Below are 23,910 nucleotides of genomic sequence, written 5' to 3' on the forward strand. Positions count from 1 at the left end.
CCTAAGCTCCGTCAGTGCTAGTGTTGTTGAGGTAAATGTGATTACCATATCAAGATAACTTGAAACGATAATAAGTAATTGATAATTACAGTACCCTTCGTGGAGATCGCCCAGGTTGACGACAGGAAAGTGATGCCCAACATGTACCGTCAACCAAAGTCTTGTTACAGCTACTAATTAGGGTTCTAAGATCAACCACATAGCGTGAAAAAGCATTTCGAGATACGAAATAGTCGAGGATGAAGGATTTGCTGAAACTACTTCAATAGGTCCGTACGTCATGTAACATGAATCTGCAGCTTGTGTCTGCGAGCAACTTGTGCTCCCTCATGGCTTAGATATCCCGGGAGTAACGAGGGAAGTTAATATGCCCACAACACTCGGTATACTACTATGAATCGTGACCCGCAGGATACTTGATCTAGACGCGTATTTGAAGCGAAGATATGGCTGAAAATGAAACTGAGCAGTTGCCTACTTCTTAATAATCACCTCGCCGTTCATAATCCCTAAGGTTGCCTCATCATTCTCAATCCATTGTTCCCACGCCTTTATCATCTCCCCGACGCCTTCTTCCGTAACAATACCTAACTCGATGCCTTTACTCCTCATCTGGCTCGTCTTGAGTCTTTCAATCATGGATCCGCCTAATAATACCATAGTTAGTTGATAAGTCGGCCCCAAGTCGAGGAAACAAGAGCGAAAGAAAGGGACCAAATTAGGAGAACTAACCCCACGCCTTACGATCCTCCGGCGCACTATAACACCACGTCCCAAATCCAGCCTCCACCTGTTTCCTCTCCACGCCCGCGGCCAACGCATACGACACCAACCTCCGTCCGGCCTCATCCTGCCCTCCATTCGCCACCAACACGTCCGCCATCAACCCCTGGAACTTCTGCAGCGCATCCACCGCCGGCCAGAAACACCACATGTGCATGTCCACCTCGCGCAGCGCAACCACCCCACCGGGCGCGCACATCCTCACCAGCTCGCGCACCGCGCCTGCCGGGTCAGACAGGTGGGTGAGGACCTGGTGGGCATGGACGACGTCGAAGGTGCCGTCGGGGAAAGGTAGGTTGGGCAGCGATGCGCGCTGGAAGGAAATGTTGGTGATGCCGAGGCTGGTGGCGTGGGCGGCCGCGCGGGTTAGGATGTCGTCGGAGATGTCGGTTGCGAGGACGGTGCCGTGCGGGATGTGGGCGGCTAGGCCGGCGGAGATGGTGCCGGAGCCTGCGCCGACGTCGAGGAGCTTGAGGTTTGGTTTGGTGCGTGCCAGAGTGTCCAGGTGCGGGAGCAGGTGGGCGGCGCTGTTTTCAGCGGTGCGCCATTCGTGGTGTTTGGTTTGCGAGGCCGCATGGCCTGGGGCGTAAGAAGCCATTGGGGGCAAAACCATGCGCAAGACGGGTTGATGTTAGGGGGTTTCGGTTTTCTTGGTGTTTGACTAGAGAACTGTTTGTTGAGAACCTAACTGAGAGGTTAATGTTAATGGTAATCGGCGTGTCTTATTATGCTATTCCAGATGGTATCGCCTACTCTATTGACAATACCGCCTGAGGGGTTGCGTAATGATGTCTCCGTCATATTCCCCGAGAAAGTTGAGTCCCGTAAATCCGGCACGTACAACCTCTGAATGTGACCCACTGACTGCAAACACGACGGAAATAGCCACGGGGCTCGGGTTTAACTACCAGCTGCAGGTGGATGATGTCTTGGGAATAACTTATTCGGTCTACAAGAGGAGCAGTTTCAGGTTGCGTTACGGAGATAACGTTGGTTAACACTCGATTATTCTTAATTGGGCCCCATTATGCCCGGACAAAGCTTTGTTATATCCATTCCTGTCCGACCATCCCAACTACACATGCTCTATCTAACATCTCGCATCGTGCTACTCCTTAATGAGAGTCGGGGTGATCAACTCGGCCCGCGGTAACCCTGTCGCCATTTTGCATTGATTAATGAAAATAGCTAGGAGCGGACGTCAACAAATGTTTAGATGGAAAGAGTCGAAAGACCACTCAGAGATTGTTGATGACTGCGCGAAGAAGAATTCGCCTGCCACGGCCATGTTCGGCCCAGCCTTCAACGCGGCTCGTTTTCGTCGGGCGGTTCTCACTGCAGGCACCTCGCAGCGGTTGTAGTTAAATATTCGCTGGTGGTTTGATGAAGCCGAAATGGAGGGATCATGAAATCTCGACCTCTGTCAAACCCCTGCAGCGATCTTCATTGGCTTCCCACAAGTCCAGTGCTTTTGCAGCCCCTGCGAGGTGACATCTGCCGAAGGTTCCCGGCATGAAAATATCGAGGTGCTGCCACGGGCAGGTGCGGGTTGCCGAGCCCGTCACCTGCAGTTGCCGTTTTGGGTTGTCACAAATGGCGACAAATTGTTGTTGAGGGAAGGGGCGATGGCCAAGAGTGGCAGCCAACCGCTAAACGCCAGCGCGTAAACCCCTGTACACTCCCTTTTTTCAGGCCCAACAACACAGCGGAGAACTCGGCGAAGCCAAGGGGCCTGGTCACGGATTCAACCTCCGGGTTTCCGCTCGTCGACGTCAATCGTCAATCAAGTACCAGCGAGCTCTGACCCCGGCTACTTTACGGGAACTAGCGGCACCTCAGTTCTCAATAAGCATCACCCTAGGCGACGCTTTGGTCGCTCCGGCCTCGCGGGCAACAATATCGAAAATGGTGGCCTCTAAACCGCCACCTACCCACAAACCGAAGAACCCCTCAACAAAACCACTCCGTGCAAAGAGCAACAAAGTCGGGAATGGCCGCGCTGGTTCCGCCCGCCGGGGCAAGGACAACATCGCGTCTGCGCCTGATGAATCCCTCCGCGTCCGTGGCCCACAGAACGGCGTCGGGAAACGGTACCGGGACAAATTGAGCGCCGTCTTTGAGAGCTTGCAAGCCACATTGGGAGTCGATGAGGAAGGGCGGTTTAATGGACGGACAAGTAACGGGTCGAAGGATGGGAAAGATGAGGGAGGGGGTGCAAATGGACATGGGAATGGGGAAGAGTTGGGCGACGGGGAAGGCGACAGTTCGGACGAGGAAGAGGAGCAGGCCGAGAAGGGGAAGGGTCAATCGGTCTGGAACGGGCGACGAAAACGAGTGTTGAATAAGGCGAAGATTATTGATCTTACGTCGGATAGGATTGGGGTTTTGTGGAAGCAGAGGGAGGAACTGAGGATCGGATTAGAGGCGTTGGCGAGGGAGAAGGAGGCGGGTGAGTGGTGAGCTACAACCGATCATTTAGGGCTTTATGGGATGAAGTGACTATTTTCATAAGTGTTAGATTGACAGGCTCGGGTTGCTATATGTTGGCATGATGGGGAGGTTGGTTTTGCTGGAGTTCAATGGGATTGTATTAATTAATATGAGATGGAGGTAATTGCCGGTTGACACAATAATTACATTTGTTTCCATTCTCATGTTACCTGCGATGCTGAGCGTGAAAGTACTGGACAGCTGGTCCGTGATGCTATAACCTGTATCAACCTGCAGGCTTTGTAACGTTCAGTACGTAGAAACATGCATGAGAGGTGCGTGGAGATGGAAGTCCATAGAAGGTGTCAGTCCCGCAGACCCAGAGACAACCTTATTAAGTGCAACTATTGTAAGGTTCTGTGAACCTTGCGACATATAAAAGAGACCGCCCTCCCGCGTCTATTCTTTTCATGCCCTCCTTAACCCTCTCACAAGTCACACCATTCTTATCTGAACCAATTTCTCAAGTTGTAAACACCTTGATCTTATTTATCCCATCGTCTGAGCTCAAATCACCCACCATGAAGCTCCCGTTCATTCCCGCCGGGCTTATGCTCCTGGCGTGTCAGATACTCGCCGTGCCCATTGATATTGACCCTGAAATCGAGGCATCAAAGCGGATCGATGAACTTCATAAGCAGTATCAACACAACATCTTCAAAACTATCAGCAACCGAACCACAGGCTGCACCAGCAAGAACATCCAGCGCCGCAAGGAATGGTATTTATGCCTGTTTTCTGTTTGTACTTCCATTTTTCTATCACAAACTCACTTTTACTAACACACTCTTCCCCCTTCTCCCAGGAGCACCCTATCTAAAGAAGATAAACACGCCTTCATCACAGCCATCCACTGCCTCAACACCCTCCCTGCCCGCACCCCCTTAACCACCGCCCCAGGTGCCCGCTTTTTGTATGACGACTTCATCGTCACCCACATCCACCAAACCCCTGCCGTCCACGCCTCGGGTCTCTTCCTCCCCTTCCACCGGCACCTCGTCCACCTCTTCCAAAACACCCTCCGCACGCACTGCGCCTACCACGCACCGCTCCCCTACTGGGACTGGACAAAGACATACGCCGACCCGCGCAACGCGGACGTGTTTGACGGCTCGGAATACTCCCTCGGCGGTAACGGGGTGTATGTGCCTGGCCGAAACCCCACGCGGATTTCGCTGCCCGGTGGGCTGAGCAAGGATATCCCGCCTGCTACGGGCGGTGGGTGTGTGACGTCGGGTCCCTTTGCGGAGGGGAGGTTTGAGGTGCGGTTGGGGCCGGTGGGTTACGAGCCGCGAGGGCCGGAGGGCGGGCTGGGGTATAACCCGCGTTGTTTGACGAGGGATTTGAGCCCTGAGTTTGGGTATGGGACCAGGCCCAGCGCGGTGACGGAGTTGGTGGATGGGTGCGAGGATGTGGAGTGTTTTAGTGTTGGGATGGACGCGCCGAGGGGTGTGCCGGGTGGGATTCATGGTTCGGGGCATTGGCAGGTTGGGTTGAATGCGCTGGATGTGTATGCTAGCCCGAGTGATCCGGTGTTTTGGCTGCATCATGCGCATGTGGATCGGGTGTGGGCGTTGTGGCAGGGGCAGAACTTGGAGGAGAGGACGTACCAGGTGTGGGGGACGTTGACAGCGGCGAATGGTGAGTTCTGTTTGGTGATGATATATTTTGTGGTTTGAGACTAACTTGTAATTACAGATCCACCGAGTGAGGAGGCAACACTCGACACACCGATGGACTTTGAGGTTCTGGGCGAGCCGAGGACGATCAAGGACACTTCTTCGACCATTGATGGGGAGTACTGCTACGTCTATGAGTAGGAGACCACATCATTGGGGGATGAAGTGTGGAGGTCACGACGCAGGTTACGAAGTCCTGAAAGGAAAAAAATGAGTGTTGAGCGCCGAGTGGTATTATGAGATTTCCGAGAAGAACATAATGCTCTAGTTACTAGGACATAATTACGAACGAGTCGCTAAGCGTTGCGCGAGGCGTCCCAATTGAATAGCTAAGATTTAGAGATAATTCTGTACTAAAACTAGCCTGAGAATGAACAAATCAAGCAACGAACTTCGACTGGTGTAATTAGGGTTGCAAAATTTGAGGAATTATCTCCTTGGGGTTTGGGTTGATTGGGCCTTGGATTCAGCCTTGAGGTAGCGCCGACAGGCTGCTGGCATAGCCACAAACCCTCCAAGTCTAAAACCCAAAACCGAACCACGACCCAGTTCAGCTGCATCACTCCCTGTTCCCCGTTCCCCAACTCTCCCGCCCGACGCCCATCATGGAAACCCTCTGCAACTACACACACCCCGATCTCCAAAACACCACCGCCCTCGCCCGCCAACCCACCGGCACCCTCTTCCCCTACAACCCCGACTTCTACGACCTCGCGTCCGGCCTCTACGGCCCAGGCAACATCTGCACCTGGTATTTCCTCTTCGCCTCCGTCTTCCTCCACTGGCTCACGGGCCCCCGCGATGCCGATGGCCACACCCATCCAGGCATATCAGCCGACCTGATTGCCGTTGTCGCATACCCCGTGTTTGCGGCGACCGATCTGCTCGTGCAGGGGATCAAGATGATTGGGACAGAGGACCGCGCGCTGGCGATCTTTTGTGTGCGGAACCCGATTGTGGAGTTGGAGGGGATGACGGATGCTTTTACGCAGCATGAGCCGTTAGATATGGCGGGGATACCGGAGGAGGTGGTACATTTTGGGCAGCGGGTGGTGGATATTACCGGGCCGTTGGCGGTGTGTTATATCTTTGTGGATGTGAGTGTGGTGTTGGCGATTTCGCTCATCTCGGAAGATATCCTGAGGGAATATATTCCATGGCGGCCGACGAAAATGGTTCGGAGGTTCCTTTTTGCCGGGTATGGGTATGTTTCATTGTTGTTGGTGGTGTTTCATTTCAGTCTAGGGGATGTGGGTATTAGTTTCTTCATCGCCTTGTACGAGATCATCCAGCCATTTTTGAACGCCGTGACGTTCGGGACGACCCTCGTCTTTGGAGGCGCGATTGTGGTTGGTCTTGTAACGGGCGTTGTTGGGATAATCCGTCGGGATCCGGCTATGATGGTGGATGCGGCAAAGGTGGTGGGTGGTATGTCCATCGGCGCCCTGTTCCCGGCGTTTATGATCACGATGACTATTCTAAATAGGGTGGCCATAGTACCAGACCTGGCCGTCACCATCACCGAGAGGGATCAGCTTGCGTCGCTCATAGCGGGAATTTTGACATTGGGGTATACTATATATTCGGCAATACTACACTCTTATACAGCACAAGAGTTAGCTGAGGAAACTGAGTTAGGGGTGACAGAGGGTCTAATAGTGGGAGAAGGGGAAACGGGCACTCACAGTCAATTAGGAGTAGGAGAGGATATCGAGCAGGGTTTGCCCGTTCATATCGGAGAAGAGGGGACTCAAAGTCAAAGTCAAGCCGATCCAGTGTCTCGTGGACCTGAGAGAGAGAATCAGGAAAGTGGGGTAGTTCCCCTTCACGTTGGGAACGTGATTTAGCCTAAGAATCAATTATTCTTTGACAAGAGCGTGATTAAGGCGCATTTAGAAACTATCACTGGTGACCGATAATTATCATACTCCGAGACCCCACACTTGGGAACAGGGCTATGGCTCACCTATTTGCAAGCATCGTTCCACGGCCCGTTGCTAAGGTCTCTATCTTGTTATTCTTCGGCAAACTGCAGCAATATTGCTGGTATTAAGGAATAATTCTTAACCACCTCTTGCCCTCACTACTATTCAGGAAAATAAGCTACATTTAAAGTCAAGTAGAAACTAATTAGCAGATACTTCGTTATTACAATACCATGATAGGGCTCTCTAACTTCCACGTAACTAGCAAGAAATACTGTAACTGAGGTAAAGTAAAGGAGTACTACATTTCGATTCTATCTCTAGAGATACTAATATATCTATTCTAGGAGAGTCTATTCAAGGGTATAATGTACTTGTACTCCCGTTCAAGGCTGGTCCTTGATCAAGATCGGTCAAGGGTGGCCCTCGATAAAAATCCGCCGAAGACGACCCCTGGAACGAAACAACAACCCAAAAAAAACACACAAAAGGAACTATCACCTTTACGGCAAGTCTACCCTCGAGACCCCTTTGGTCTCAGCATTTCACCCTATCACCAGCCCGACTTTGCTGGCTGGGATGAAATAGAGAACGAGGTAGTAAGAATGCAGGAGCAGATACGGGCAAGGCACAGGGATAAGATGCGGCTTGGTAGGGAGGAGCGGGCCGAGAGGAGACAGAGAATCAAGGAGAACGAAGAGAAGCATGAGAAACAGGAGGAGGAGAATGAGGAGGGGCAGGAGAATAAGTGAATGGGTTGGACTCCAGCTGGGTACAATACAGTGTTGGTTCAGCTGGAACTGATGATACCAATGTTAAGAGGTTGGCCTGGGAGGTTCTCTCATATGGAAAGGTCGGGATAGGTAACTTGATTTGAACAAGCCTCAGCCGATCAAGCTATCGGCGAGCCGGATATGGACAATGTTAGCGTGGTCTTCACCGGTCTCACCCCAGCTCATACTAGCCTGGACTGCAACGGCGGATCGACTTTTAGGGGGTTCTCCTTGGCATCAATGGGGCGGGGTCTTTTTCCCTTTCTTGACCCCTTTCTACACTACACGTGGAGTGTATGAGGTTCAACTTGCGATCTTGGCGATGAAGGATTGAGTCCGGGATGAGTCAAATCGGGAGCCGATTTGGCCTGGCCAAGAAATGGCCGCCAATAAGCGAGCGATCCGAAATACGGTGACCCGTGTTGTCCCTTGCAGCTCAAAAAGTCCCGTAGCTCCAACGGTGTGAGATCTGTGGTGTGAGATCTGTGGTGTGATCTTCGTAGCTGTGTCGTATATGCGTGGCCGTTTTGTTTGGATTCGTTTATATGCCCTTTACTGATCTGTAATAGGGAGCATGCGGCATTGGAACTGGCCATTTAAGACGTGAGGAATCGCACCATTCACGGCAGGCCTTGGGCATCACAATTGTTCGTCATCATCATCGACATATCTCACACCCTCCAACGGCCAGAAGATGATTTCCCCTCCCAAAACAGTCGAGGAAATCCTCGCCACGGGCGTGATTAACCCCGACTTCGAAGCCGCCTGGAAAGCCCGTGGTTCACCGCCCGGTGCCATGCCGGCCGATGTGCCCACCCTGAAGCGCATCGTCGACGGCAGCTTGCCCGACCTGCAAACCAAACTCGCAGCCAGCCGCGCAGCCAATATCATCGAAATAGAGCACACCATAACCCTAGACAACGGCACCTCCTCCCGCTTCCTCATCTGCTACGCGACGCCCGAGGCAACCGAAGGAACCCAGCTCCCCAAACCATCCCCTATCATCACCCTCTTCCACGGTGGCATCCACGTCCTCGGCTTCCCTGAATTCGACCTGCCCCTAGCCCGCCAACTCGCCCTCACCCACCGCGCCGTCGTTGTCATCCCCTCCACCCGCAAAGCCCCCGAGCACCCCTTCCCCAGCATGATCGACGATGCCTGGTCAGCCGTCAAATCCATCGCCCAGGACGCTACTACCAACCCCTCCTCTTCCCCGCAGCGCAACTTCCTCCCCGCTCACGCCGACCCCAAAGCCGGCTTTATCCTCGGCGGCGCGTCCTCCGGCGCCAATTTTGCGGACGTCATCACCCACTTTGCGCTGACCGAGCCGCTCCCGTGCGCCATCACCGGCCAATTTCTCGTCTGCGGCGGATTCATCGACCAAGACGACGTCCCCGCGCCGTACCGGGAACGGTATCTCTCGCGCGAGCAGAATCGGGATGCGCCGGTGGTCAATGCCGAGTTTTTGAAAGCGTTCCGGGACGCCATCCAGCCAGACGCCAAGTCCCGCTCCTGGGCGCCGTTTATGCAACGTTCTGCGCGAGACAGGGAGCGGCAGGGGTTGGCGCCGGAGCCGGAACCGGAGTGGGATGTGCTTGGGGGTGTGGCGAGCAAGCATGTTGGGATGCCGAAGACGTATTTTCAGGTGTGTGGGATGGATATTAACAGGGATGATGGGTTGATTTATGAGAGGGTGCTGCGGGAGGAGTGTCAGGTGCCGACGAGGCTGGACTTGTATGCTGGGTATCCGCATTGCTTTTGGGATAGTTATCCGGACTTGGGACTGTCGGAGAAGAGGGCGGAGGATACGATCGAGGGATTTCGGTGGTTGTTGTCTTGATGGGTTAGTCACTGGCTGGGGTTCGAGGGTAATTAGATGTATGACGGGCTTACCTTGTCCCGATTATCTAGAGAGTGTTGATAGATTAGGTCGAATTGCCTTTCCCGTGCATATCACGTTGTGGTTCCATCTAGCCACCGTACGCAACCCAATTCATGGGGAAAAATAGACGAAAACCTAGAAATGGATCTCGATTCCGTGTCGCTGGTTACTTCGCCGTGAACCGATATCCTGCAACGCAGCCCTAATTAAACCACCATCGTGACTCGTTCACTCATACCGGCATCTCATTACCCCCCTTCCTTGCTACCCCCCCTAATTAATCCTCTCGCTTCGCCTCCCCGTCCACCTTCCATTAACACAACCTAAAGTTGCAGCGCCCATCACAGCACGAAAAGCCGCAGTAATGCGTGCAACCACCGCCGCGAAGCGTCATCTCCATGTCGTTCTCCATCATCGGCTGCGGCTCAGCTTTCTGCAAGTTTGCAACAACCTTCGCGTCAGTTCACTTCAATTCCAATTCGTGAAGATTTCGTTGTGTTCCCGTCTTTGTCTCACCGGTTGTGTCGCGACGATGGCGTTCTCGCCGGCTGGGCGCGATGCGGGGTCGGCGCTGGCGGCCTCCATGGGCGGCTGCAGCTTGGGCTCATTGGTGGTCGGCATGTTTGACGATATTTGCAATCTTTTTGCTCTCTTTTTTTCGGTCAGTTTTATGAGTGGGTTAGGGGGACTTTGGTTGTGAGTGACGCTGGGGTAAACTGACATGAGACGGAAAGAAGGTTGTGGAGGCGGATCACAGACTTGGGAATTGAAGTGTGAGCGTCGGGAGCATGGTGAAGTTCAAATAAAATTGCGGTGAGAGGCTGGACTCGTTCAATCGTGCCAGCCGCGATCGTGTGTCGCCCGCATTGGCCCAGACTGCCAGCGCTAAACAGTGGCTTGGGGGCCTGGGGATTGCTTGACAGTGTGACCCCAGCGGACCATCTGATTGGCGGAGGCAAGAAGCCTTGCTGAAACGGGGCTTCAGCTGGGCAGTGCCTGTCGATCCGCATGGCGGCCTCAGATTGCAAGATTTCGGTCGGAAGGTCAGTGAAGCCGCTCGTCGGGGCTGATGATGTTTCTACGTAGTACGTATTGGAGGTTGACAAGACCTTTTGTTCGGATCACGAGCAGCAATGGCATCCATGTCTCGTATTAATGAGGAAACATGACCGCTGCATCGCCCCCGCGTGTTTACATGCACTGGGTTGGGGCGGCTCCCCTCGACCTCAGGTCCACGCAAACTTAAAAGGAGAACGAATTGCCATTGACAACAGGCGGGGTGGCTTTTGAAGCTGCGTTGCGGTGACGTCTTTCACATACGACCATACGCACTAGAAAATACGGGATCCCGTCCGCTCTCCCCTAGTCAAACTGGTGACGGCAGGATCAGTACTCAGGTCGGTGACGACTGGGGAATCCCCTGTGTTGTATGTTTTTGTTTTTTGGCCTGAACCCTTCATTCCAAGGGTTATCGCCGAAGAGAACAGATAAAGGTGGAGAGAGGCTGGTAACCCCTTGGCAGCAGGATCCAATACATATACCATGGGAGTGAAGGGACCTACATTATCTCCGGTGATAGCTGGGAGTCGGGGTGAAACGGATCAGCAACGGCTGGGTTAGATCGCTCGCTCGCTCTGACCGCACCTGGGGATAGTCCTTAACGTTAGATGACCACATACAAACACGGACTCGGTAAGGAGAAACACGACTTGTTGTATTGCATTCTCATAGCGCTACCCTAACCGGAGAATGCTTCCCTGCCTAGGTACCAAGTAGACCGATACCAAGTATACCAGTGACACCACTACCCCCAGAAAGCAATAGCCTGCTTCCCCAAAGACGCCTGCCCCTGCGCATTCGCATGACACCCATCCTGCACCTCCCCCGTCTTCAACACAAAGTCCCCCGGATACACCACCCCCAACTCCCCATCTGCCCCGGCCTGCTTCGCCAAATCCACCGTCAACTGCGGGCCATCCGCCCCGGCCAGGAAACAACTCCCTGGGTTGTCCGGATACAGCGGCTGGCCGGTGACCCAAATTTTCGCCCCCTCTGCGGCGTGTGCACGCGCATTCGTGATTAGTTGTTTCACTTCCTCGTACGTCGCGCCCGGGTTCTGGAAAATGCAAATCTGCACCCAAACCTCGGTGGGTTTGCCGAACTGGGCGACTTGTTTGTCGAAGAGCTGCCAGCTGGCAGAGTTGGGGTCGGTCCAGGACTGGACGACCATGCCGCTGGTGCCGTAGGGCCCCCACATATGGGTGCCGGAGGAGGCGACGTAGCCTTGGGCGACGTTCTCGGCCATGGAGCAGCCGATGAAGCCCATGGTGTGTTGGGTGGTGTTTTGGCGGGGCGTAAGAGTTAGAGACGGAAGGGCGGCGGTGAGGGTTGTGAGGCTGGCGAAGGCCGCGAGGGTGGTGAAGAATGTGAGAACGGGCATTTTGACTTTTGAGAGTTGGGGTGAAACTTGGGAAGAGCCTCAGGAAGAGAAGAGTTTCTGGATGATGATGGCAGTGAACTGAAGGGATGAGTTGATCAAGTCTGTGGATATTTTCCATCTATCTTCACGGACTGGACGTCCTTATTTATACACCAACTTCACCCGGCAAACCCCCTGGCCCGTCCGTCATCCATTGCCTAGTTGTCCATCCTTCTCAGATGCTATTGCCACACCTCAAATGCCGTCTTTCGTCTCCGAAATCCTCCTGGTTGCCGACTTCGAGGCCGAACTTTCTTATTCACGCCTGCGATGAAACAAAGAATGTTGTTTCAAGAAACTCGAACTTGACTAATACACGGGCATTGATTGAGTGCCATATTAACCGCTGCGCTACACCCCACCATTCCTGTCTCCCCAAAAGGACCCCCAAACAGATGCCAAGCCTCGTAAACCAGGCATCCCATTGGCGGGCGCAAAACGAAGTCTATTCCAGTTTGGCCTGTATTGTCCCCAAAACATGTCAAGATAGGTAGACACCACTTGGCCAGACACGATGCGGAACGACGGAGCCCGGATATCTTGGGTTTCATCTGCAGCTTGTCAATGATGGGACGGGCCGACGGGGAATATGACTGGAGGCTCAACCGCTATCGTCTTCCGATTCCAGCAGCCGGGACGGACAAGCCTACCTAAGCCTACGTTCGGACTCCGGAGAAGAGCAGAGTAACCAGGTTCTTAAACCCCGGAATCCCTATTTTTTTCCGGGGCCTCTCTTATTTCTCTTCCTAATCAGGCTTCAACTTGCGACTCAACTATCAGAACACCTCTCGAGACAACAAAATGGTTTATGATTGGGGTGTCAAGCCGATCGATCCAAAGGCTACATCACCTGCCATCAAGGAAGAAAGGGGTGTGCCGGAATAATACCCCAAATATACGAAAAAATAAAGGATGTCGGGGGAGAAGGAAAAAGGTAGTCAGATGATACAGGAGGCGAGTAAGCGGTAATTAACAGAGGTGGAGCAAAAGGTGTTGAAGCCCAGCATAATTACCACGAAACACCACCGACTCCATACCCCCAACTCCCATTCCTATTCCATCCCCTCCACCTGAAGCGAATCACGTGGAGGGGAATTCAGTGTGACGAGGCGTGCGGTGGTTGTGGAAGCTGCTTGGCTAAATAAGACGTCGCAAATCCTAAAATATGTCAGCACCTAATCTAGGCACACTGCCGGGATGATTTACGTAGGACACGAAACTGTAAAAATATTACCTCGAGGCTAGCCAGTCGTTCACTCTGCTGTTCCACTCCCTTCCTTGGAGCCAGCAGAACCTCCTCAAGTTTCTTCTTCGACCGCTGGAGATCCATGATTCTCTAGTGGTAATTAGATAATTATCAGCATTTTCTTGTTGTTTCTCCTGGCTGTGGGTGTGGAAATTGCGGTGTCAACCAACCTCCTCAAAGGTGTCCTTGACATAAAGTCTGACTGTCGTCACCTCCTTCTGCTGGCCGATTCGATGGATTCTAGCTAGGGCTTGTTCCTCGATGGTAGGGTTCCTGTGCGATTGGGGAGTTATATGTTGGTTACTACCCAGTAGTCAAGTGGAGGGAAGGGAGCGGCCAGGGAGAAGTTGTTACCAATGGGGCTCAATGAGGTACGCTCGAGAAGCCTCGGTTAACGTCAAGCTGGAGTTCAGGTTGTTAGGATGCCCTTGGTAAGATCAAGGATCGAAGGAGGCAAACGCACCCGACAGCACCGCAGGAGAGGGTCAGGAGAAAGACTCTGACTGTAGGGTCCTTCCTGAACTTCTGGATGATAGCCTGCCGATCTTGCTGCCGCACCGTTCCGTCGAACCGGACATAGTGAATACCGGCTTCTTTTAGCCCCATCTCAACGAGGTTCAGTGTCATCCTCCAGCTTGAAAACACCACACTGCGCTTGTCCTGACACGTCAGCAGCCGTCCTATAATCTTAGTGGTGGATACTTAGCTAGTGGGGGTTTGACCTCTTCGTATCGACTGGAAGCCACCTGAGCTGCGAGATGAGGGCCGTGACTTTGCTGGAAAGCTGAAGCTGATGAATCTGACTAGGCACAGCACGCTCCTCTAAATTCGTCCAGCCCAAGGAGACAGGCGCAACTCTGTGGTTTGGTGTGTGTCCGCACATGACGGCCTCCTTCTGCCGGAGGTACGGCTGAGCGCAGTCGCTGCAGATGTATCTCATGCATTCCGCATAATACGATGTCGGGGAGGACTCTGACGAGCGGTGGGCGAAGGTCGCCGCCGTAGTGTCGCAGGGATAGGAGCAACTGGAGCAGACGACCGGGAACGTGTCCCGCTCCAGGTTGAATGCCTCTTGGGCAATGGTGTACCAATCTCGGCGACGGTCATCCTGGGCGTCTTCAATTGCCGAGAGGCCGTGTCTGGAGCCGAAATTCAGCCCCAGGTCGCAGATCATGCGCAAAGCGTTGATTCTCTGTAGGACGGTAATGTATGATCTTGAGCGGAAGCCGCCCTTGTCCCCGTCTTGAAATGCCTCCTCAATTTTGGCCATTGTTTGGTGCTTTACGTGTTCGTAAAGTTCTCTCTCCGGCGCGTGGAACTCGATGGGGAACTTCAAATCGGTCCGTGGGGGCAGCTCAATCGCCGTCTTGGGTCGCCGCAGGATCAACCCCCCTGAGAGTTTCCTGAGCCTGTTGACTGCCTCCTCAATGTTCCCCATTTTCCAGATCTGGCCGATGTCGGTCTCGAACCGCTTGGTGTCATGGTACGGATATGCTCGGATGAATTTGAGCAGGGCTGCGAGGTCTCCGATTCTGTTCTGGATGGGCGTGCCCGTGATGGCCCATCTTGCAGCGCCGTCGAGGGCACAGACTGCTTGGGAAATCTGTGACTTGGTGTTCCGGATTATATGGGCTTCGTCTAGGATTATTCGTCTCCAAGGAATGGAGAATAGAAGGCTCCCCGCCGTCTTTTGCCCCCCGCCCCAGTCTGCTCTTGCCGTCTCATATGTCGATATTACAATGTCGTACAGAGTGACCTCGTCTGCTTTGGTAAGTCTATCCTTTCCGTAGTGGCGGCGCCAGGTCAATCCGCCTTGGGTGACATGTCTGGGAAGGTGTTAGACGAAAGCCACGAGAGACGGAAATGTGAGCATACCTACTCTTTGAGCTGCTCTTCCCAAGTGTCCAGAACTGGAAGTAACAATTAACCTTTATTAGCTTTTGCCTAATCGTCGTTCAAGTCTGACTGCACTGACGGGGTGGCGGCACAAGGATGAGCGACGGCCAGCCGGCCGAAGATGAAGAGTGCTTTTCCGCGGCTATAAGGGCGATCATTGTCAATGTTTTACCCAGACCCATGGGATCAGCAACGATGCCGCCGCAGAACTCGGGTGGTTCAGCCGTCTGGGGGATTTGCGAGATGCGGTTGACGAAACTACAATCGAGGCGTATCACATAGCTTGTCAGCGTTGGAATGGACGCCATCTTCCGGCACTTCCGGGCTGTCACGGGGTCTTTGTCGGAAATGTCACATACAACGCTGCCTGACTGGTTTGCTGAAAGTCCCAAAAATCAGCAGAGCGAGGGTCGAAATTCCAACCAGCTTCACGTTGGAGAAAAAAGGTCAATGCTTGCTTCTGGTGCCTACAGCACAGTCGGTTCCCGTTATTAGTGGTTTGACTACCTAACGAACGATTGGAAGAGGGGCGGAGTCCGGCAACAGTTTGACCCACTTCCTGAGCAATGAACGGATCAGTGCTGGTTGAGGTGCTTCGGGCAAGTCCTGATGAGCATCGAGAACGTCCAGGACGTCAGATTCGCCAGGGATGTTCTGGAACAGGGCCGAGTCAAGCTCAGAACCCAGCCGGTTCAACTCAGATGTCATCGGACAGTCGTTTATGTCGAGCGATAAAAGGCGATGGGGGTTGCAGTATCTTACGTCCATGTCGCAGCCTATGGGGTCTTGCAGGTAAATATCGACGTCCTGGAAGAACTCGCCGACGCTGTCCATCAGATCCTGTGGCCCGTAGAGAATGATGGACACTTTGCATGCGAGGGAAACGGGCCCAAACCGCCTTGATCTCGCTGGAGCTTTCAGGGGTAGGGGGCCGCCAACCGCGCAACTCGCCTGGAGTCGCAAGCTCGACTCGTTCAGCAGGGCTTCAACGACGGCAAGGGAGTCGGAGGAGAACTCGCCGCGACCAGAGACAGGTTGGGGATTTGCAGGGGTAAATTCCCGCTGTGAGTGAATGATGACGGCGAAGGAGTCCGACTCCTCGTGCATGCTGTTGCCGTCCGCCGTGTAAGTGCCGGAAAACCCAACCTATTTACGTTGGAGTGTTAGCGATGGAATTAGAGATGATGTAGATGCAGGTATCAATCTGACCATGCCATAGCACACTACCGGCTCTGTGGAAAGGCTAGTGACGATAGTCGCCTGGTCGGGTCCATACTGTTGCAGCCCAGGCAGCTCAGCCCCCTGACCAGCGTTGTGCGGAACCGGCAGCGTCCTGGATGGCACGCCTTCGTCGCTTTCCCGACGTGGTCTTTTCCGCGACGGTTCCATGGGAGGTCGGTGAATTCAGGACGACAGCACAAAATATCGGGGCGCGACCGAGAGTTGTAGTCGTTGGGGTCCTTGACTCCTTGGGGACAGAGCCTCGCGTTGACTGCGCATGGGTGCCCAACTTTGCACCGCCCCCTGGCCACACGCGCGCCCAATGAGACGCGTACTGCTGTGTCCACGACAGGAGGGGTTATTTGGTTTTTTGCTCAGCAAAACCCCTTCAGATCTCTCCCCGCGATCCTCACACATTCCTCCAAGCTGCGTGTGCCATCAGCGATGCCGCTCAAGGCCCCACCCCCTGAGCTGTCCGCAAGCAGGCGAGCCATTGAAAATGCCTTCAAAGATCTGGAACGCACGATTTCCCCAGCCGAGTCCCGGGACTTTGCGTCGACAACTCTCGAAGACGTCAGGCGCGCCGCCTTCGATCTCGAACGGCAGCTGGCTGCGCGACAGTCCCTGCGCAACATGCGCCGTCTCGAACCCCTTTTCCAAGGCCTGCACCACTACGCTAAGGTCATCGAAGTGCTGTGCAATGGAACGCCATACCTACCTTGGATCTGGGCCCCTATCAAGTTCATCCTGAAGATCTCGAGTGACTATACACAAGCATTCGATCGCATTATCAAGGCTTACTCGCAAATCGCCGAATCCTTGGGGAGGTTTCAGCTTCTCGAAGAGTCGTTCAAAGGAAAGCCACAGATCTTTCCTGTATTCGTCATATTCTATATCGATATCCTGCGATTCCACAAAGCTGCCTACAAGTTCCTCACTCGTCACCGTGAGTCAGAGCCGGCCTCTTTCCCCTGCCTCCTTTTTGTCTGAGTACGTACCTACCTACCTACATTTACTTGGCACTAACTCACCGGCCCAGGTTGGAAAGTCCTCTTCATGACAACTTGGGGTCGATTTGAGCGTGAATTCAATATTATCCTTGACAATCTCACACGACATCAAGACCTCATCGACAAGGAAGTCAATGCACACAACATTATTGAAGCCAGAGCGATGAGGGAGACCCTGAAGTCCTGGAGGGCTGAGTGTCTAGACCATCTAGTCAAGGACCAGAAACAACTGACGGTCAAGCAGTTGCAGGGCGTCATGACCTGGCTCCGGCTAGACGAATCGGATCAGATAGTCCTTTTCGACTCGCTGGACAAGGTTGGAGAAAAGAACCCCGGAACTGTCAACTGGATCTTGAAGAAGCCCCAGGTGGCTTCCTGGCTCGGACCAACTCCAGATACCCCATTCTTGTGCCTCCAAGGCGCGCCAGGCACTGGAAAGAGCATCATCGTCGCCCAGCTAGTATCCTTTCTCAACGCATCCAAGAGGTCACCCGTCATTAGGCATTTCTGCTCCTACACTCATGAGTCCTCGACACGTTACGATCAAGTCATCAAGTCTTTGCTTCTTCAACTCGCTCAGCACAGCGCCGACCTCGTGGCCCACATCCATGAGGAATATGTCGGCAGCAAACAGGCCACCGTTCGCGCCCTCGAGGAGCTGCTCGAGATAGCTGTCGGCCTGTTGTCCAGTAACGACCAGCGCTGCATCCACATCCTCCTGGATGGTCTGGATGAATGCCCCATCGATAAGCAACGGCGACTCCTTCGATTGATGGTACGCCTCACCGAGGACAAGAACATTAACTGCAAGGTCTTGGTATCGCGCCGAGATGCGTACCCGCTTCCACCGAAACTCCGACAGTGTGTCTTCTCATTTGCTGACGAAAAGGCCTGTCTGTGCAATGCGATTTCCACATATGCTCGAAATCGCCTGTCGGGCGCCACGATACGCGTCAGACTAGGGGAGTTGGGCATCTCAGAAGATGAGATGGACGGCATCTCGTCTGACATTGGAGAGAGGGCAGATGGTATATTTGCATCCCTCTTCCCACCTTCTGCGTATCGAGTGTTTCCAGAGCTAATAATTACACAATGCGTGATAGGAATGTTTCTGTGGGCAACCTTAGTCCTAAACTACCTCTCAACCAACTTATTCTTCACCCGTGCCGAATTCGAGAAGGCGATAGCTACTCTCCCTCGGGAGCTCTCGGCTTTGTAGGTCCTATTCCTCCCCGTATTACCAACCGTTAATTCCATGGATTGACACTAGCGGGGAACTACTTGGCCCCAGTTACGAGAAATTGCTCTCTCGTACTCTCTCCAGCCTCGACGCTCGCTCGGCCCTCCGCCTGAAGGCCATCTTCGGCTGGATTGCTTTCGCCAAACGCCCCCTCCGAAAGGCAGAGCTGCAATCTGCTCTCATGTTTCAACTATACGAGTCGGTAGGCGATCGACCCGTACCACCTCACATACTTGAGGCTTGTAAACCCCTGGTCGAGGAGCGTCGCGACTCCTCCCTTGCTTTCATCCACAGCTCGGTCAAAGAGTATACCACGCACCTTCCCCCATCAACCTGAGCGTGGGCCTAACATCACCTCAGATATCTGCAAAGCGACGTCTGTGATACGTCTATCCGGATGGACAAGCAGTCAATCCACTGGGATCATGTCGTTGCGTTGCTTCATTGTGTCCGCGCAGCATTCGATGTCTTCACCCCTGGCTTCCCCCAAAACAACCGTCAAATACAGGTCATACGAGGAGTCTGGGGTTTCCTCCCTTTTGCGACCGAGTTTTGGGCTGTCGAGTTGCAAGAATTGATTGCCTCTCCAACCCAGACCTGGCATCCGCGGCTTCTAAGCATTTCCTCGGAACTCTCAGATGTGTTGGCAACAGCGCAACTAGGCCCTGATTCCACGTTGTCGGGGCTGCAGGCCCAAGAACAGGAGCTAATCCGGTTATACTTCCCTGGCCTATTGTACGACATGGCACTTAGTCTGCAAGCTCGTGGCTCCGGACACCGGGTTGCCGCATCAGGCCCAAGTGGTTAGCCCCCCAGGCCAGCCTTGACCTCAGCATTCTTTTCTTTCTACTGATCCATGAAGATGCGCAGGCTAATACTAGTACCTAGTCAATCTAGTTTATCCCACACGGATGAATCACATCTTTGAGAATTACGAAGCGACGGTACGGCATATAGTCGAAGCCCAAGACCACTCCGATGCGGTCTCATCCGAATTCCAACTCTTCTGTTCCAATTTTGGCGGCCACGCGTACCTGTGCCGCTTTGTCTACTGCGTTCACGCCATATCGGGCTTCAACAGCAACGGGGAGCGTACAATCCACGAATCTGGCCACAGATTGAGTTTCCTGTGCCCCGAGTCAGGATGCCAATATCCCCCGTTCAACTCACCCAAAGCCCTAAAAACGCATCTATTGGAGAAGCATCAGGAAGACAAAAGGAAATGCGTTCGATTTAGGGGGATACGACTAATCGCGACTACTCAGCAGGGTGGCGCGCCACACCTGAACGCGCAACAGGTGATTTGGGACGAAGAACCTGCAGAAAAAGCCGACCGTGAAGCCCATTTCCGAAGTCTCCTCGCCGGGCCAGCAGCAATCTTCCGCAGCAGAGGATGGGGACATCTCCGCAACAACGTTAGCTGATGTAAACCAGGCCGCCTGCGTGAACGCGGACGAGAAGGCCAACAGCGCGATGCAACCCGCGGGTCAGCCACGGACGATGCAGCAGCTCCTCCAGCCGAACCCATACGAGGAGCTCTCCCTCCTAGATATCATACACGTTGTCCATACGACCCCGCGCGGTCATTACGACGCAAATCAACCACCGGTATGTCCTAATCCCCCCGCCCCCGCCCCCCACGACTCCCCTTTCCCATTATCCCTCCCTCCCCCTTCTCCAGTCAGCCAGTCTAACCACGCATCTCCATGCCGCACAGCCCCCCGCGCCGCACTGGCTCATCGCGGCTCTCGCCGACCTCCTCAAATCCTACCCCGTCGACTCCTGCGAGGTCATCATGCACCAATGCGTCATCAACACTGAGACCAACTCCTTCGTTGCCCGGCCCCTCGGCCCCATCCCCGGGAACATCCAGTTTGGCTGGGTTCCCCGCATCATCTGCCACGACTGCCCCGAGATATTGTACAGGGCGGAGGCTGCGGAGCCGCACATGGCGGTGCGAGATTTCAAGTTGCATATGAAAGCTGGCGTGCATCGCGAGAGGGTCCTTGCCAGAGTGAAGAAGAGCGCTGCTGCTTCTGGGGGAGGGGGTGGTGGAGGTAGTGGTTCTGCTCCTTCAGGGTCACGTCAGGAGTTTGAACCGGGGAGCGTTGGTCGGCTTCGATGGTTTCCGCCCTCTCGGCAGGTGAGTATTGATTGATGGTTACTGCAAGTAGTGTGAGGCGCATCCACAGACTTGTAAAGGGAGCAAAGGTGACACTAGGACTGGATACACAAGGGAAAGAAGCGGTTTTCCAAGGTCAGTAATTACACCGCTGTACATCCTCGAGAGGTATATGGACAAAGTTCTCCACTGTAACCTCTACTTCTCTGATATCTTCCACGACAAGCCACGTTGTGATCTCTCTCCCGTCACGCCGGTCGCGGCTGTTCTACTGGTCCCGCAGCAGTACAGTCCGACGCAACCTCTTTCCCGAGCTATCCCGCAAGACAGGACAACTTCCCTGGTTTCTGTCGCAGTCTCCGAACTCTGCCCCAAGTGCTTGGAAACTGTCGCGGAGGGAACCGACCCTTTCTGGATGTTTTCAGAACTTTCCTTAGTCTGTGGTGCAAGGGGCCGTTCCCGAACAAGCTCAAATATGGTCGTAGACTCGTATCCTACTCCAACGTCACTCGAGCAGACGACATATTCGGCTGCGACCCTCCAATGGTCGAGTGATGCGAAAAAAGGTCCCGGGCAATTCGAACTGTACCTCACCTAGCTCAATGAGGCGACCGCAAGATGGGACGAGGCCGCGACGCGGTTCACACCAGTTGAGCAATCTGAATCAACGTTAGCCAAAACTGCGCCAACTTCCTCCCCAACGACCGATCTACACTACAACACGCCTCCTCAGACTGAATTCCCCTCCGCGTGGTTCGCCTCAGGTGGGTGATGGGAATGGGAATAGGAGGTATAGACTATAGGGTCGGTGGTGATTCGTGGTATACTGGTGCTTCGGCTTCGGTGCCCTTTCCTCCACATCCGCTTGCTACCAAGCTGCTGTTGCTGCGGCCGGGAACAGTAGAGGTGGGGAGGATAGAAGTGTGTGGGTGACAAAGGAGAGACAGGAGTTGGATGGATATTCTGGGCGGGGTGTCGAGTCTTATCGAGATGTCGTCTAATTACTGCGTCGAGGTGGCATCGGTAATGGTTGGAAGGGTAAACAATGAGATGATGGTGGGTTCGTACAGCGGAGGGTTAATGAAGGCCATGGTTGGCAATGGAGAAGCATCGGGTCTTGATAGCCCCGAGATAATTAGCGCGTAATTACATACCTGTACACACTTGATATGATACGTACCAAGGTACGGAGTAGCGGGTTTGATGTATTCGTGTAATTACTCCATTGTACGTATTTATAGTCACATGTGAGGTTCTGCATGTAACATTCTGGTCGTCACATCTCACAAGCATCCATTAGACGGACAATTTCGGGAATGGAACTTCTCTTTACCTGACGAGTTACAATCTTGATTCCTGACCCGACTCCGTTGGGCCGGGCAAATTTAAGGTTGGATGCTCAGGCTGGTTAAGTACACTAACGTTATGTGGTTGTATTTTTCTGCGCTAGCTCGGATTAGAAATCCTGCTCAGATGCTGCCTTGTCAGGAGTCTTGCCGAATGCTGATCGAATCCTTTCTCGTTCAGCTTCCGCAAAATCCTGTGGCCATGCCCCTGAACGACGGGGTTAGCTGGGGAACCGCCGAACCAGGGTGATATTGAGAAGCGCGCAAATTTGGGGGCGAAAGAAATCGCGAATCTGTGTGGTGTGATTCGTCCGCGCTCCGGGCCGGGCGTGCCAAGAGCGGGAGAAGCTGTGAAAGACGCCGGGTGTCTTGCGAGCTTCTTTTCGTGTTCCTCGAAATGTTTCACCTGTTTTTATAGTACATCCTTCTCGCCGTTGCCCATCGACTATTCTCGGCACGAGGGTGGCGATCCGAGCCAACCCTCCGTCACCAAACCACCATGAATAGGCCAAAGAGCCTCGTCGTCGCCGTGCTGGCCACAATCTTGGCGTCGTCCCGTTTTGGTGTAGAAGCCGCCAAGCAATGTTACTACCCAAATGGGAACATCGCGACCGACGATTCGCCATGTAATCCAGACGACGACGCAAGTTCGTGCTGCGGCGGGACATCGGGTGCCCAATGCCTGTCAAACAACGTTTGTTTAAATCCAGGAGGCAATGTCGTGAGAGGAACCTGTACGGACCAGAACTGGAACTCGGTGGAATGCCCTCGGTTCTGTGTGCGTAAGTATTCTACCCTTACCCCATCTCTGTCTCCTCAAGATTGGCAAGGTCGGACGATGAGGTTGATAACCAACTCCCATTAATTAGTCAACCCCAAACTCGGCCCCGATCTTATCTCTTGCTCCAACGTCACCAACACCGACACCTCCTACTGCTGCGACCACGACCCAGGTCCCTGCTGCGACTCCGGCAACGGCCGTTTCGACATCTTCCCTTCCCATCCCGAGGTTCTCGCGCGCTGGGACACAGAGTTTAGACTCTTCACTGCCGTTCAACAAACCACGTCCTCTTCCTCTTCCTCTTCCTCCTTGTCCTCCACCACCACCACCCCATCCGCGACCAGCACCCAATCCCAGCCTCACTCTTCCCACCCTACTTCATCACCCACCACCGGCACCACCGGCACCAAACGCCCCGTCGAAACAACCCCCTCTTCCTCCACCTTCCCTCAATCCTCCTCTTCCTCCCCACCCAGCACAGGCCTCTCGACAGCCGCAAAAGCCGGCATCGGCGTCGGCGCCGCCCTCATAGGCCTAGCCCTCATCGCCCTCGCCTTCGTGTTCCTCAACCGCCACAATAAGAAAAAGCGTCAGCTCCTCGCAGAGAAGGACCAGTCGCACCTGCAGCAGCAGCAGCAGGGACAGTACGGAGCACAAGGCGGACAAGTGTATTATGAAGCGGAAGGCGGGCAAAGCGGCTGGTACGGGGCGCCTGGGCCTGGGCAGGTCTGGGCGACGAAGCTGCCGCGGGAGATGAATGGGAATGGGGACAGGCATGAGTTGTATACCGAGGAGAGGACTGCGGAGTTGCCGTCGCATTCGTCGCATTCTTGGAGGGGTTAGGGTTGGGTTAGTCAGGAGTTCATGTTTAGATAGCGGTGTTCGAGAAACCAGAGGAAACTCACCAGGAATAGACGGCCGGCGCGGGGGGTTGCTTGTTGAAGGTTTGGCTGAATTAATGCGCTTCGGATTAGGGAACGCGGCCGGGATGGTGGAAAATCTGGTTCGCATTGTACATAATACACCATGCCAACACT

At 53.9% G+C, this 23,910-nt stretch overlaps 10 protein-coding genes across 10 annotated transcripts; 6 read left to right on the forward strand and 4 right to left on the reverse strand.

Moving 5' to 3' along the window:
* Positions 1–474: 474 nt before the first annotated feature.
* C8A04DRAFT_29633 (S-adenosyl-L-methionine-dependent methyltransferase) lies at positions 475–1,381 on the reverse strand (the record flags this gene model as incomplete). The annotated part of the gene is made up of 2 exons (XM_062781077.1): positions 475–647; positions 733–1,381. 2 exons carry the CDS (start codon positions 1,379–1,381, stop codon positions 475–477), a joined length of 822 nt encoding a protein of 273 aa, XP_062636050.1.
* A 1,307-nt stretch (positions 1,382–2,688) lies between these two features.
* On the forward strand, positions 2,689–3,243 carry C8A04DRAFT_29634 (uncharacterized protein; the record flags this gene model as incomplete). The annotated part of the gene is made up of 1 exon (XM_062781078.1): positions 2,689–3,243. One exon carries the CDS (start codon positions 2,689–2,691, stop codon positions 3,241–3,243), a length of 555 nt encoding a protein of 184 aa, XP_062636051.1.
* A 551-nt stretch (positions 3,244–3,794) lies between these two features.
* On the forward strand, positions 3,795–5,093 carry C8A04DRAFT_38068 (uncharacterized protein; the record flags this gene model as incomplete). The annotated part of the gene is made up of 3 exons (XM_062784100.1): positions 3,795–3,994; positions 4,079–4,914; positions 4,972–5,093. 3 exons carry the CDS (start codon positions 3,795–3,797, stop codon positions 5,091–5,093), a joined length of 1,158 nt encoding a protein of 385 aa, XP_062636052.1.
* A 464-nt stretch (positions 5,094–5,557) lies between these two features.
* Positions 5,558–8,250, forward strand: C8A04DRAFT_29636 (uncharacterized protein; the record flags this gene model as incomplete). The annotated part of the gene is made up of 2 exons (XM_062781079.1): positions 5,558–6,522; positions 8,220–8,250. The coding sequence occupies 2 exons, from the start codon at positions 5,558–5,560 to the stop codon at positions 8,248–8,250; spliced, it is 996 nt and encodes a 331-aa protein (XP_062636053.1).
* Positions 8,251–8,344: 94 nt separating this feature from the next.
* On the forward strand, positions 8,345–9,490 carry C8A04DRAFT_13006 (Alpha/Beta hydrolase protein; the record flags this gene model as incomplete). Its single annotated transcript, XM_062777547.1, has 2 exons — positions 8,345–9,210; positions 9,262–9,490. 2 exons carry the CDS (start codon positions 8,345–8,347, stop codon positions 9,488–9,490), a joined length of 1,095 nt encoding a protein of 364 aa, XP_062636054.1.
* A 355-nt stretch (positions 9,491–9,845) lies between these two features.
* On the reverse strand, positions 9,846–10,153 carry C8A04DRAFT_29638 (uncharacterized protein; the record flags this gene model as incomplete). The annotated part of the gene is made up of 2 exons (XM_062781080.1): positions 9,846–9,965; positions 10,049–10,153. 2 exons carry the CDS (start codon positions 10,151–10,153, stop codon positions 9,846–9,848), a joined length of 225 nt encoding a protein of 74 aa, XP_062636055.1.
* Positions 10,154–11,336: 1,183 nt separating this feature from the next.
* On the reverse strand, positions 11,337–11,972 carry C8A04DRAFT_13036 (uncharacterized protein; the record flags this gene model as incomplete). Its single annotated transcript, XM_062777558.1, has 1 exon — positions 11,337–11,972. One exon carries the CDS (start codon positions 11,970–11,972, stop codon positions 11,337–11,339), a length of 636 nt encoding a protein of 211 aa, XP_062636056.1.
* A 1,991-nt stretch (positions 11,973–13,963) lies between these two features.
* On the reverse strand, positions 13,964–16,542 carry C8A04DRAFT_13042 (ATP-dependent DNA helicase; the record flags this gene model as incomplete). Its single annotated transcript, XM_062777561.1, has 6 exons — positions 13,964–15,083; positions 15,137–15,167; positions 15,233–15,411; positions 15,513–15,620; positions 15,710–16,299; positions 16,363–16,542. 6 exons carry the CDS (start codon positions 16,540–16,542, stop codon positions 13,964–13,966), a joined length of 2,208 nt encoding a protein of 735 aa, XP_062636057.1.
* Positions 16,543–16,818: 276 nt separating this feature from the next.
* C8A04DRAFT_13001 (uncharacterized protein) lies at positions 16,819–20,048 on the forward strand (the record flags this gene model as incomplete). Its single annotated transcript, XM_062777544.1, has 5 exons — positions 16,819–17,320; positions 17,414–18,443; positions 18,676–18,930; positions 18,985–19,427; positions 19,513–20,048. The coding sequence occupies 5 exons, from the start codon at positions 16,819–16,821 to the stop codon at positions 20,046–20,048; spliced, it is 2,766 nt and encodes a 921-aa protein (XP_062636058.1).
* Positions 20,049–22,591: 2,543 nt separating this feature from the next.
* C8A04DRAFT_13009 (uncharacterized protein) lies at positions 22,592–23,716 on the forward strand (the record flags this gene model as incomplete). Its single annotated transcript, XM_062777549.1, has 2 exons — positions 22,592–22,874; positions 22,962–23,716. The coding sequence occupies 2 exons, from the start codon at positions 22,592–22,594 to the stop codon at positions 23,714–23,716; spliced, it is 1,038 nt and encodes a 345-aa protein (XP_062636059.1).
* Positions 23,717–23,910: the final 194 nt, after the last annotated feature.

The sequence above is a fragment of the Dichotomopilus funicola genome, assembly GCF_033296635.1.
Source record: "Dichotomopilus funicola strain CBS 141.50 unplaced genomic scaffold C8A04scaffold_41, whole genome shotgun sequence".
Lineage (NCBI taxonomy): Eukaryota > Fungi > Ascomycota > Sordariomycetes > Sordariales > Chaetomiaceae > Dichotomopilus > Dichotomopilus funicola.